This window comes from Camelina sativa, chromosome 14, assembly GCF_000633955.1.
Source record: "Camelina sativa cultivar DH55 chromosome 14, Cs, whole genome shotgun sequence".
NCBI classification, from domain to species: domain Eukaryota; kingdom Viridiplantae; phylum Streptophyta; class Magnoliopsida; order Brassicales; family Brassicaceae; genus Camelina; species Camelina sativa.
Window position 1 is genome coordinate 5,203,190 of NC_025698.1, and position 12,547 is coordinate 5,215,736.

At 38.9% G+C, this 12,547-nt stretch overlaps 4 protein-coding genes across 7 annotated transcripts in view; 3 read left to right on the forward strand and 1 right to left on the reverse strand.

Annotated features, from left to right (window-relative positions):
• The window catches only part of LOC104739778, a 2,601-nt gene extending 1,112 nt beyond the window's left edge, over positions 1–1,489 (forward strand). The window contains exons 2-5 of the mRNA XM_010460231.2: positions 400–463; positions 570–734; positions 847–912; positions 1,007–1,489. Coding sequence (XP_010458533.1) covers positions 400–463; positions 570–734; positions 847–912; positions 1,007–1,159 — 448 coding nt within the window. The 3' untranslated portion in view covers positions 1,160–1,489. The remainder of the gene's footprint in view (positions 1–399; positions 464–569; positions 735–846; positions 913–1,006) is intronic.
• On the reverse strand, positions 1,694–4,944 carry LOC104739780 (probable serine/threonine-protein kinase abkC). Of its 2 annotated transcripts, none has more exons than XM_010460233.1 (5): positions 4,543–4,944; positions 2,993–4,310; positions 2,640–2,903; positions 2,363–2,518; positions 1,694–2,138 (listed from the first exon to the last, which is right to left on the reverse strand). In XM_010460233.1, exons 1-5 carry the CDS (start codon positions 4,548–4,550, stop codon positions 2,019–2,021), a joined length of 1,866 nt encoding a protein of 621 aa, XP_010458535.1. In that variant the 5' UTR covers positions 4,551–4,944; the 3' UTR covers positions 1,694–2,018. The 2 variants fall into 2 exon arrangements, with proteins under 2 accessions (XP_010458535.1, XP_010458534.1); XM_010460232.2 differs by having other exon boundaries at positions 2,993–4,325; positions 4,543–4,938.
• Positions 5,165–7,736, forward strand: LOC104739781 (partner of Y14 and mago). Its single transcript, XM_010460234.2, has 5 exons — positions 5,165–5,406; positions 6,332–6,591; positions 6,738–6,851; positions 6,936–7,166; positions 7,411–7,736. The coding sequence occupies exons 2-5, from the start codon at positions 6,403–6,405 to the stop codon at positions 7,558–7,560; spliced, it is 684 nt and encodes a 227-aa protein (XP_010458536.1). The 5' UTR covers positions 5,165–5,406; positions 6,332–6,402; the 3' UTR covers positions 7,561–7,736.
• Positions 8,940–12,547, forward strand: part of LOC104739782 (G-type lectin S-receptor-like serine/threonine-protein kinase At1g11410) — a 7,308-nt gene continuing 3,700 nt past the window's right edge. The window contains exons 1-8 of one of the 3 annotated variants that reach the window (XM_010460237.2): positions 8,945–9,290; positions 9,382–10,693; positions 10,815–10,934; positions 11,024–11,226; positions 11,363–11,573; positions 11,680–11,917; positions 12,002–12,146; positions 12,236–12,547. In XM_010460237.2, the coding sequence (XP_010458539.1) occupies positions 9,234–9,290; positions 9,382–10,693; positions 10,815–10,934; positions 11,024–11,226; positions 11,363–11,573; positions 11,680–11,917; positions 12,002–12,146; positions 12,236–12,547 (2,598 nt within the window). In that variant the 5' untranslated portion in view covers positions 8,945–9,233. Of the gene's footprint in view, positions 10,694–10,814; positions 10,935–11,023; positions 11,227–11,362; positions 11,574–11,679; positions 11,918–12,001; positions 12,147–12,235 lie in introns of those variants that run through there. The other 2 variants (XM_010460235.2, XM_019235913.1) reach the window with 2 other exon arrangements.

Here is a 12,547-nt window from a genome sequence, read left to right on the forward strand (position 1 = left end):
GTTGGGTTTTTTTTTTTTTTTCTTTCCTCATCTCATATCATTCTTTAATTCCAAAAAAACATTTTTTTTTTTTTTCTGGAGAAAGTTTTGGGTTTTATTCGTTATTTAGATTTGTGTTGACATTTGCTTGATGATGAGCTAAACTTCTTTTATTGTGGTAATTGACTTAGTCAAATTGTTTCAGAATATGAGAGAGGGAAACATATATTCTAACTTTGTTGCTTTCTGTCCCCTTTGACTTATGGTGTTTATTTCATCTATATAACATTTGGTGCATAATGGGACAAACATTTACTGTAAATTTAAAGTAATTGAGTTGTTTATGATTCATGATAAGAGTGATTTTGAAGCAATACATACTTATGTATAATAGTGTTTGTTTTGTAATTTTGTTTTCAGCTGTCCATGCTATAGATTCGGGAAAAACATGACGAGGACTGGTTTTGGTTCTTGCTTTCTTCAGGTATAAGATCTTATATATATACAGGTTGATCTCTAGAATTTTTTGTGTAGCTTCGTTCTCATGGAAAGATGCTGACTTTCTCTTGACCAATTTTGGTATGTGTCAGGGTGCTGTTCATATGATTCTTATTGCTGGTATCCTGTTCAACGTTGCTGCTTTTGCTGTAACGAAAAGGCACTGCTTTCTCTACCTGGCTATCGCTTTTGTTCTTTTGGTTGGATCCTACTTGGGTTTCTTTCGTATGCAGATAAGAAGGAAGTTTAACATTAGAGTAAGCACACTCCTTCTTTTTGTTTGTGTTCTCTTGATTGAGTGTGTTAAGAGAAAGTTATTTTTCTTCTTTTCTGCATCATGACCTTTCTCGATACGCTTACTTTTGACAGGGTACTGATAGTTTCTTTGACGATTTCATCCACCATCTCGTCTGTCCATTCTGTACATTAACTCAGGTGTGTATTGTTCACAGATCATTCTCTTGAAAACAAGTTGTATCCATTATGCCATTTTTGGTTGAACTTGTTTGTGATGTGATGTGAGATGCAGGAATCGAAAACACTGGAGATGAACAATGTCCATGACGGTATCTGGCATGGTCGAGGAGACACTCTCTGCATAGGCGGCTATCCTGAAGGAAAAGCTTTTCTTGAGCTGCATTCGCCTCCAGTCATTGTATCAACTATGTCATCTCAACCCTAATAACAGCACAGACAGTTCATATAAACCGCAATCGAGGTCTGCAATAGGCGTTGGTATCATCATCGGCTTATGGTGATTGGTTTGCCAAACCGTTGATAGAGAACTTTCATGTTTGTTTTCGAAACTGTGATATATAGCAAACATGTAAGTTCGATGAAAAAGTCCTGTAACCTTCTAAAAGAGTAGAGAGGCCATTTGTATGCTAATAGTGAACCAGTGCGAGTTATATGTATACAGCCATCTGTTTGTATGATAATGCATTTGATCATGGCGATCACATTCAACGATTGTAATTTACAGATAAAGAAGATTTGGATCATTCAGCGACCATCTTAAGGAGTATTTAGGTATTGAAATACAAGAGATCATGCTCGTTGATCGTCAAATGGAAATGCAAAATAGACATGGATAGAATATAAACAATGTATTGTTTGTGTGGCGTTTTGGTCTTGTTCGTTGCTGCTGTACCCTTGTCAAATTCAAACCAAAAAGTCAAAAGGGAAAAACGAAGAAGACAATTGATACACAGAGACATACACAGATGTAAACACTTTATTCAAATCCTCTGGACCATTCTCAGACAGTCTTTTTCATCGTTTTTGTTCATTGTTCTTCGGTTCAGAGAACAAACGGGTGGTTAACATCCGAAACCACCACGTAAATACAATTCTATGTAGTTAGAATGAACCAAAATCCATAACAATAAAAAGCAAAAGAGAGAAAAAAAAACAAAAAATAAACAAGAGGAACACAAGAACATGCACTTTCTTTCTATGTTCACTCATCTAAGATGTGGTAAATTGTTTGATTCCTATGATGATAACAAACAAAACTTCAAAAAGATGGAACCTTTTTCCTCCTACGGCGCCATCAGACCATCCACCGTGTAAGAAAGAGACTTAGCCCAGTCGGTTTTCAACACCATTGTTTGCAACGTGTGCATCACATCATATCCTGGGTCTAGTTTCCGTTGCCAACCCTATTATCAAACCGACTACTTAGATCGAAAGCAAATTTAATCTCTCTGGAGTTATAAAACGAAGCTGTAGATACCATGCTGAAAGCTACAAACATTTTCAACGACAACATCTTTGAGCTCTACTTCTATAAAAGCTTTAGTAATGTATTTCAAAACCTTCCATCAAACTTAGTATGGTCTAAAATCTACACTAAATTTTGAAAGTGGGGACGACTTTGACTCACCTCGAGAACTAATGTTGTCACCATCACAGTGCAAACATTCCCATCAATGTTAACTCTATGACGTCTTACTTTCTCAAGTAATTCGTGCATACAATCTGCTGGATGTACTAAATCTCCCTCAGGGGTTCCCCAGAATTTGAATGCTTCCTCTACTTCCTGTAAGAGTCTAAAAGCATTAGCCATCATAAAAGAAAGAATTTTGAAAGATATCTTCCATATATTTGATAAGTAAACTGTTATCCTGAGGTATAAAGAACCTTGGAGCAAATATTATTACCTCGATAAAAGCCTCTGGATTGGGACAATTCTGCTTTCTTGATAATTTAAGTGTTCGCTCAGCAGCAGTCCGGCCATCCCTACGCGCAACCGCCTTGAAAAAATCAAGTAAGTTCTCTCGGTCGTTCTTTGAGAGTTCAGCAGTCATTCCCACATCAAGGAAAACAATGTGAGGCTTCTTCGTTTTGAAAAGGCCTCCACGGGAAGCCTTTTTCCGGACAAGGATATTTCCCGGATGCATGTCAGCGTGAATAAAGTTATCAACCTGAAGTAAAAGTTCACTTGAGATTAAGAGCATTGATAAACCAGATATCAGTTATAAGTGATCTTAAAAGATTACAAAGAGGGCAATACCAGGAGCATCTTTAAGAGAGCATGTGTCCCGATGTGAGCCAATCTAGTCTTAATCCATTCATGTCCATCCATTCCATCAACATAACGTGCCACGCTTTCTCCGTGCTCATATGTTTCCACCAAAACAGCAGGATGTACTAGCGGATACACAGGTTTAGGGAAAGAGACATCCTTCCATCTACGGAAGTTATATATGAACCGGCTCAAATGAGAAGCTTCCCTCGCGAGATCAACTTGAGACAACATGAAGACACCAAACTGTTGCACACTCTCGTCCAATCTCAACCATTTCAAAGCTGGAATTATAGTTGATATCTTTGCCACCAAATTAATTATCACAAAATCTCTCCTAATCGATTCACCAACACCCGGATGTCTAACTTTAACAGCAACCAAAGAAGACTTGGACTTTTGTCCTGGATACTGAAACCTCAAAGAAGCTCTATGTACTTGGGCAATACTCCCTGATGCTACTGGCGCCTCGTCAAACTCCTCAAATATCTCAGAAAGTTTACGACCAAATGCCTTCTCGATAGTTTTCTTAGTGTAGGCAAAGCTATGCTCAGGTGCATTACTGTGAAGCTTTGAGAGCTGGGAACACAAATCCTTGGGGAAGAGATCTGGCCTTGTGGCTGCCCATTGACCCCATTTGATAAAAGCAGGACCTGCTCTTTCCAGAGTTCGATGGACCATCTGAAGCCATACTTTCCTAAAACGAGGCCCACATGATTCCACAACCAACCCCATCAAAACAGTCGGAGTAAACAAACAAGCTATATAAAAAGCCCTCCCAATCAAAATAAAAGCCTCTATAACCGAAAACAGTAACGAAGACAGGAAGATAGGACCATTCTTTGCCCTTGTATAGAGGGATTTATCTGAAGCATAGTAATCTAAAGCCGAACCAGGAGCTCTTTGCGCCCACGCTACTTGTCCACAAGTGACAGCAACGATGCCAGGTATTAACAGGTGTGAACGGGTAAGAGACAAGCAAAACGCCTGAGCAATAGTACTAATACGAGCAGAATACTTATAATGAAGCCTTCTCCAAGCAACTTGGGCATGGTGACTAACTACATTTGTTGCAGAGGCAGTACCAAAATAACTCCGTGAGAGGTGATTACTCAAAAGACTTCCTTTAAGATCACGAAGGGAAAATGTACAATGCCCATTACTCGGAATCCTAGGAGACGAAGAAGAGTGAACTCTGAACTGAGGCGACCTTAGAGCAGCTGTAAAAGCAGTTCTATAGCTTCCCCATTGTGTTCCTATATCTTTCTTGTTCGAGATAAGAGATTGCGTTTGTTTCCCAACGATTCTAGAGATCAAATATCTGCAATAGCAACAAACCAATAACAGAGAAGGATCCGATCAACAATAAGAACCATAGAAACTCATAAATTTCGAAACTTTATACATACAATTATGCAAAAACAAGAGAGCTTACATTAAGAATCATATATCAGTCTCCGAGGAAATGGGAAACAAGAATCCGATCAGGAATTCAAGAAAGACCCTAATAAAAAAAAAATAAGAAAGTGGTGACAAACCTTGACATAGCGAAGACGAAGATGGTGAGGAGCAAAGAGGAAATGCGAAAACGTTGGTGGTTGGGTATGGATCTCTAAAACGTTAAAACTGAGGAGCATTTTCTCATTGACTTCAGCTTGGGAGGGTGAAAAGGGTAAAGGAACTAGTCGGTCAGCGTTTTCACGTCCGGCGGTTAATTGGGTTTCGAAGAAGAAGCTTCCTTACCGGAGAAGACCTTAAAGCCGACACGGAGAAGAGAGAGAGAGAGGAGACGAGACGAGACGAGACGAGACGAGAGAGAATAGGTCAGGTCAGTGATTTCGTTCGGAGAGAGAAGCCCAGAAAAGGAAATTGGATATCTCGTGGGCTTAAACGCTAAATAAGTAAAAACTCTGATTTCATCATCTTATGTCGTCGACGTGTGACATTGTCAAACCAAGGAATGTGGTGTGTGAAACAAAAAAAAGAAGCCTAATTAGGTCGGTCTCGAAAGACAACAACTTGTGTGTGTGTATCGTCGTCACATTTAATTAATTTAAACTTTCATTCCAAAGTTTTTATTATACTTTGTCTCCCTACCTAAGTATTAGCTTTTCTCAAATTGAAATTTACAGCTCTAGTTACCTTTTGGTTATTCAATTTTTTTTCTTTTTTTGAATAAAGTTTATTAAAACTGCACTTGGAAAAAAAGGAATAGAGAGTACACGAAGGAAGAATGTTAAAACCCAATTTTTTTTTGTCAATCAATGTTAAAACCCAATTTAACCTGTCTCGATCTCATTCTTTAGGGTCAGTTCACGGTCGACAAATCCTCTTCTTTCATCGTATATAATATAACCACTTTGAGCTCTCCGGCGACGGAGGAGGAAAGCTCCAACTCCAAGGTCAGTTTCTTTTTTTTACCTTTTTCTTTCCTCTCTCTGTCTCTGTCTCTGTCTCTCTCTATGATTGAACCAAGGTGTAAGGAACTCCGGCCGCCGGAAAAAATATTAAATAAATAAATTTGGTTGATTTCTCGCCTTCTCGGTATTGGTTATAAATTAGGAGACGAATTAGAGGCATTGAATTTAGCTGTAAGGGTCGTTCTAACTTGGAATCGGAAAAAGGTTTTTTTTTTTTTTTTTCTTTTCTTTTAGGGTATGTATTGGTTTTATGATCTGTAATCAAAGAGTTGGCTTGAGGTTATGACTCATAGTAGCCAAATTCAATTTTATCACCAAAGGTTTATACTTTGATGATAAGACGGAAAGAAAGCTTTAGACTTTGAACTTGTACGTTGACGAGTAAGAAGAGGGGAGTGAGAGACTCTGCTGTCTGATTTGGCAAATTTCTTGAGTATTTTGCTTGCAGCTTCTCGTATCTACGTTTGGGTTTTGATGTATATTGATGATTACGCGGGGAATTAGTTATGGGAAATAAGAATGCATAAGGGTCTAGAGTGGGTGTTTGTGTTTTGTTTTTCCTTGCTCAGCACAATACGATTTGGCGATATGAAACCTTCATTTAGAAATTGTGTGTTGGATATAATTTTGGCTACAAATTTTATATTGTTCAAAGTGTGAGAAGAACGTATCTTTAATAATTAGCAGATGGTTACTTGAGCTGTTGAGTACATGTTTGCTACTGACTTCTGTGATCTTTAGAATATCTGCCGTTACTTGTATACTCACTTAAATGTATGGACTATACTGTTGTGTGCATTTAGCGTCTTTCACAAACCTGTTCTAACTCACTGTTAAACCAATACTAGATTCGTATATAATGTTTTAGACCATGAATCTTTTAATGAACCCTGCAAATTTCTTACAGAAAAACAGTGTACTTGATAGTTGACAAAAGAAGAGAAGTTACAAGGGTGTTTGAAAATCTGAAGGAATCTGATGGGAAGCAGCAACAAAAGCGGTGAACAAAGAAAGCAAATGGCAGAACTTAGCAAAAATCTCAAAGAAGGTGAGAGGATTCTGGAGCCCACACGTAGACCTGATGGTACTCTCCGGAAGCCCATCCGGATTCGAGCTGGATATGTTCCACAAGATGAAGTTGTCAAATATCAGTCTAAAGGTTCTCTGGTATGGAATCCTTATTCCCTCAACTCTGTATTCTGTTCTTGAACTCATCGTTTTTGTGAAAAGAAATCGTTTAAATTTGATTTTTCTCAGTACTGGTTGTGGATAGCGTGCTTCTTTATTTCTAATTTGTATTTAATTTGCAATAGATGAAAAAGGAGATGGACTTACTGGGGCCTCCAGGTTATGAACCTGATCCAGCTCCTAAACCAAAGACTAAATCTGCTAAGAGGAACGAACGAAAGAAAGAGAAGAGATTGCAGGTATGTTTTTTAACTCTATACGTATGTAAGCTTCATATGCTAATAGCTTGGTCTTCAGTTATTTCCAAATTATCACCTCTGCAGGCTACTGCAGAAAAAGGTAACAGTTCTGAGGATGGATCAGCTAGTAATGTAGACAAGGAAGAAGCTGTTTCTATTGAGACTTCAAATAATGGATCCCAATCTATGAATGTATTGGCTTCTCAAATGGAGGCTTTGGATGTTTCTTCCAATAATGCTGTGCCTGGGGACGCTCCCAGTTCAGAAACTACAGGGGAAGATGTAGAGAAAAGAATACGCGCACTTAAGAAGAAAGTAAGATTTCCATCTTTCTAACTTTCTCAGCTGCTTTAATTAAAATAAGACATTTGAGAACCTATGCGTTGAAGGAAATTGATTGAAAACCATTTGGAACAAGGTTAATGCGTAGCAATATTCTATTTGGAGACAGAGGCTGGTGATAACTTTTTTTCAAATCATAGCAATATTGATTCTGAGACAAGGTAAATGCTACCCAAGCCAGCAGTTTTGTCTAATTGTTTCCTGTTAACATTTGCAGATCCGACTCACGGAAGCTCAACAGCAGAAGACGGCTCCCCGAGATCTAAAGCCAGAGCAGTTAGAAAAGTTCTCTAAGTTGGAGGAGTGGAGACAAGAGCTCAAGGCTCTGGAAGATAAGGAGGCTTTACTTGCTGCAGCATCAAAATGAATGGTCTAACTTTTAGACAGGCTGCAGCTTTTCTCATGAATTTTTTCTGGAACCAATCCAAATTTGTATCAATGAAAACGAGGCTGTTGTTACTTCTTAGGTTTTGTCAGATCTGATTAATGAACTTGGCACAATGCCTACCTAAATCTTCATGGGAATTGATGTCACTTTGCGTTTGTGTTTGGTCCTAATTTAAAGCAAATGCTTCCAAACAGATGATATAACTGTAAAGTTTTTTGTAGCAAACATCACTCGTCTTTCACTCATTTCTATCTATAGCAAACATCACTCAGGTCCAGGTGGAGTGCTTGCTAGAAACGGCGTTGAGTTCGGTCCCAAAGCATATTGAGTTCAGGAGGATTTATACGTATTTGTAGACACAACCAGATAGGTACATATGTTTCTGCTGCTTACATAATTTGCGTCTCTTTGCTGCTCTATGCTCTAAGAGAACATCTCTGCAATTAAGTACATCTCATTAAAAAAGACCTTTACATAACAATTTGTATGTTTCCTGTAACAGATTTGTTTAGTAAACATGCTTCATCCGGAAACACCATTTGATATCAGTTTGGTTGTGGCTGCACTCTTCTGAATTGCCATGATGATTCTGTTCCATAAGAAAGAAGCTACACAGGTAAGAAAATGTTTGATTATGTGCAAGCTACTTTTAGCTTACTGGTTTCAGTCCTGCTCAATTGCCATATCTAAAAGGAATACGTTCTACATTTACTTTTCTAGGCTTCAAGAATAATGAAGAAACTGATATTTTCCTACGCCTAATATCATTTGGTAACTTCCAGTGAGACTGTCAGGATTGCGATCAAAAGGAACAAGGAGAAGAGATGGGCCATTTGATATCCTTTTAGTAAATAACTTGGCAGGCAAACTCAAATTGAGGACTGAGGTATGTATTATCTTTCTGATATTTGTGGACAATTACATGTTTCTCTTCTGCTCATTCTAATGTTATTCTATGCACCGGTTGGACCTGCAGTCAAGTTTTTTTGTACAAACAAGCTATAATTGCTTGATTATGATTTATTGATACCTTTTCATTATCAACTTTATCTTCACGACTTCACCTGCTCTGGGATGGTAAGTGTTTCTACGTGGAATAATTTGCATATATTTAAAGGGTAGTAGTTAATGTGTCTGGTGGAGTTATTTTCTACAATTTGTTCTCCATTATGCTTATTGGCGGTTGCTCTTTCATTTTTAACCGTTAATTGTCATTCATTATCATCTTTTTCTTCACCTGATATAGCATGGCAAGTGTTATGTATGTGTAGACACAGTTGATATAGGTACATACCCAAATTCAGACATATCTACATACATACATTTTGACCTAGAACATCATCTCTACATACCAAAATATGAGTGTGTGAATAGATGACTCCTGTTTAAGATCAATTGAATAAACATGTTTCATCTGAAAATTGGAAAAGCTGATTTGTTTTGAAGGTTTCAGCTATCAATAAATTTGTGTAAAAACCAGGTCGTTAAAATGCATAATATGCTTGTCTTTTAATACATAAGTACTTATTTAATATTGTGGTGGCGTGGACTGTTTCTTGCATAGTGAAAAAGGAAATGATTCAGTGGACAATGACGAAAGGTTTCACGGTGTTGGTAAACCATATTAGTTCGTGTCATGCTCTAACACTCACATGAATCAGTTTTTACAACTTTTGAAAGTTCAACCTTTGAGAGAAATCCGGAACAAGGTGTGACTGATTTTGATATCTGCAGTTAATGTTGTTAGTTGAGTTGAGACCCACTTGGCTTTTAATAAGACACATCATTTATACGTTTCAGCAAACTCTGATCAGAAACCAACAAAGAATGAAGATCTTTTTCATCTTTTTCATTTTCTTATTATCCCTCTTGTTCCAATCTTGTCTCTCTGACAACACGATCCAGAGAAGACAGTCTTTGAAAGATGGTGATGTTGTGTTCTCTCAAGGAAAGAGATTTTCTTTTGGATTCTTCAGCCTGGGGAATTCAAAGCTCAGGTATGTTGGGATTTGGTATGCTCAAGTATCTGAGCAGACTGTTGTATGGGTTGCAAACAGAGACCATCCTATTAATGACACATCTGGTCTGATAAAGTTCAGTAGCAGAGGGAATCTTTGTGTGTATGCATCTGTCAATGGAACAGAGCCTCTCTGGTCTACTGGTGTTATCGATATGATCTCAGAACCTGCTTTAGTTGCGAAGCTAACTGATTTAGGAAACCTTGTTCTGCTTGAGCCTGTCACAGGGAAAAGTTTCTGGGAGAGCTTTAATCATCCTACAAACACTTTGCTTCCTTTTATGAAATTTGGATTCACTCGTCAAGATGGTGTGGATCGTATTATGACATCGTGGAGATCACCAGGTGACCCAGGTCGTGGAAACATTACCTACCGGATAGAACGTAGAGGGTTTCCTCAGATGATGATGTACAAGGGTCCGACTCTGTGGTGGCGTACTGGGTCATGGACAGGACAGAGATGGAGCGGTGTGCCTGAAATGACAAACAAGTTTATCTTCAATGTCTCGTTTGTGAGTAATCCGGATGAAGTATCAATCACTTATGGAGTGTTGGATGCTTCAATTATAACACGGATGGTGCTAAACGAGACGGGAACTCTGCAAAGGTTCAGCTGGAACGGGAGGGATAAGAGATGGATTGGGTTCTGGTCAGCTCCTGAAGATAAGTGTGACATCTACAACCACTGTGGCTTTAACGGTTACTGCGATTCCACCAGTACCGACAAGTTTGAGTGCTCTTGCTTACCGGGGTACGAGCCTAGGACACCCCGAGATTGGTTCTTAAGGGATGCTTCGGATGGTTGCGCGAGGATAAAAGCAGCTTCGATATGTAACGGGAAAGAAGGGTTTGCAAAGTTGAAGCGAGTGAAGATTCCAAATACATCAGCTGTAAATGTTTATATGAACATAACATTGAAGGAATGCGAACAGAGGTGCTTGAAGAACTGTTCTTGTGTCGCTTATACGAGTGCATACCACGAGAGCGAAGACGGAGAAAAAGGGTGCTTGACATGGCACGGTAATATGTTGGATACAAGGACGTACTTGAGCTCGGGACAAGACTTCTACCTACGCGTTGATAAGGCAGAGTTAGGTACATATCATACATATACTCTGCAAACTGTTCTGTTTCATTGCAACAAAGGAGATAGAAGAGACGTATCAATGCACAGGAATTCAAAGTACTTATTATCTTATTTGTTTGCTTGTTTCAGCGCGGTGGAATGGAAATGGCTCATCAGGGAAGAGGAGACTTTTTGTAATCCTCACCAGTTTGGCTGTAGTTGTGATGTTACTAATGATCAGTTTGTTCTGTTTCATAAGGAAACGACGACGTAAGAAACTCTCTGATGATGATGGTTTAAGATTATGTGTTTGCTTGCTTAGCTCACAGCTAATGAATTGAAAACATGCACAAGTGCAGAGTCTAATAGGCATAGAAAAGCTTCAAGAAGCTTCGCTCCTAGCTCTTTTGATCTTGAAGACTCATTCATACTTGAAGAGCTTGAGGACAAATCTAGAAGCCGGGAGTTGCCTCTCTTTGAGCTTAGCACGATTGCTGCAGCAACGAATAACTTCGCTTTTCAAAACAAGCTTGGAGCAGGTGGGTTTGGTCCTGTTTATAAGGTATGGAAGAAGCAAAAACCATCTTCACATATGCCTAAAATATATATACACAAGATCGTTGTTAACGCTTCTCCAAAAGATCAATCGTTAGGTTCAATAATAAGTAATAGGTAATGTTTACTTTGTTACTATTCAGGGCGTGTTGCAAAATGGTATGGAGATAGCAGTGAAGAGATTGTCGAAGAACTCGGGCCAAGGAATGGAAGAGTTCAAGAACGAGGTCAAGTTGATATCAAAGTTGCAGCATCGAAATCTCGTGAGGATCTTAGGATGTTGTGTTGAATTTGAAGAGAAGATGTTGGTATACGAGTATTTACCAAACAAGAGCCTAGACTATTTCGTATTCCGTAAGTTAAACACTTCCTCTATACATTCAATTCTCACCATTCAGGATGATCAGTGACTTTGAATTTGATTTCCTGTTTTTTTGGTTTCTCCTTGTTTCCCTCTTAGATGAGGAGCATAGAGCAGCGTTGGTTTGGCCAAAACGAATGGGGATAATCCGAGGGATTGCTCGTGGAGTCTTGTATCTTCATCAAGATTCAAGACTGAGGATCATCCACAGAGACCTCAAAGCCAGCAATGTACTTCTTGACAACGATATGATACCGAAGATTGCGGATTTTGGCCTGGCTAGAATCTTTGGGGGCAACCAAATCGAAGGAAGCACAAATCGAGTCGTTGGAACATAGTGAGTTAGTCTATATCAATCCTACAAAACTCTCCAACTTCGTTTTGTTCAATCTTTAAGGTCATTTCAATCTCACTGTCACAGCGGGTACATGTCACCAGAGTATGCAATGGACGGCCAGTTCTCTATTAAATCCGACGTCTACAGCTTTGGAGTATTGATCTTAGAGATCGTAACTGGAAAGAAAAATAGTGCTTTCTATGAGGAGTCTTTGAATCTAGTGAAACATGTAAGTAAAAAACTTCTTTCTTTTTCACATTACTTGGGGGTGGAAATAAAAACAGAACATCAGCAAATGTATGTTTCTTGGTCTGGTAGATTTGGGATCTATGGGAAAAAGGTGAAGCAACGGAGATCATAGATAACTTAATGGGTGAAGAGACTTATGATGAGAGCGAAGTAATGAAGTGCATACACATTGGGTTACTTTGCGTGCAAGAAAACGCTTCGGACAGACCAGACATGTCCTCTGTTGTCTTCATGTTAGGTCATAACGCCATTGATCTTCCATCTCCGAAGCATCCTGCGTTTACAGCGGGAAGGAGGAGAAACGTCAAAAGTGGCGGCAGCTCAGATAATTGGCCCACCGGAGAAACCGGTAGTACTGTTAATGACGTTACTCTCTCCGAT

Excerpts from the sequence above, each read along its gene's own strand:
- LOC104739780 (XM_010460232.2), bottom strand. Across the intron at positions 2,519-2,639 it reads ATCCAGAGGCTTTTATCGAG|GAAGTAGAGGAAGCATTCAA; the intron begins GTAATAATATTT and ends AGACTCTTACAG. Across the intron at positions 2,139-2,362 it reads TGACAACATTAGTTCTCGAG|GGTTGGCAACGGAAACTAGA; the intron begins GTGAGTCAAAGT and ends GTTTGATAATAG.
- LOC104739781 (XM_010460234.2), top strand. The coding sequence starts at position 6,403 with ATGGGAAGCAGCAACAAAAGCGGTGAACAAAGAAAGCAAATGGCAGAA. Across the intron at positions 6,592-6,737 it reads ATCAGTCTAAAGGTTCTCTG|ATGAAAAAGGAGATGGACTT; the intron begins GTATGGAATCCT and ends AATTTGCAATAG. Across the intron at positions 7,167-7,410 it reads TACGCGCACTTAAGAAGAAA|ATCCGACTCACGGAAGCTCA; the intron begins GTAAGATTTCCA and ends TAACATTTGCAG.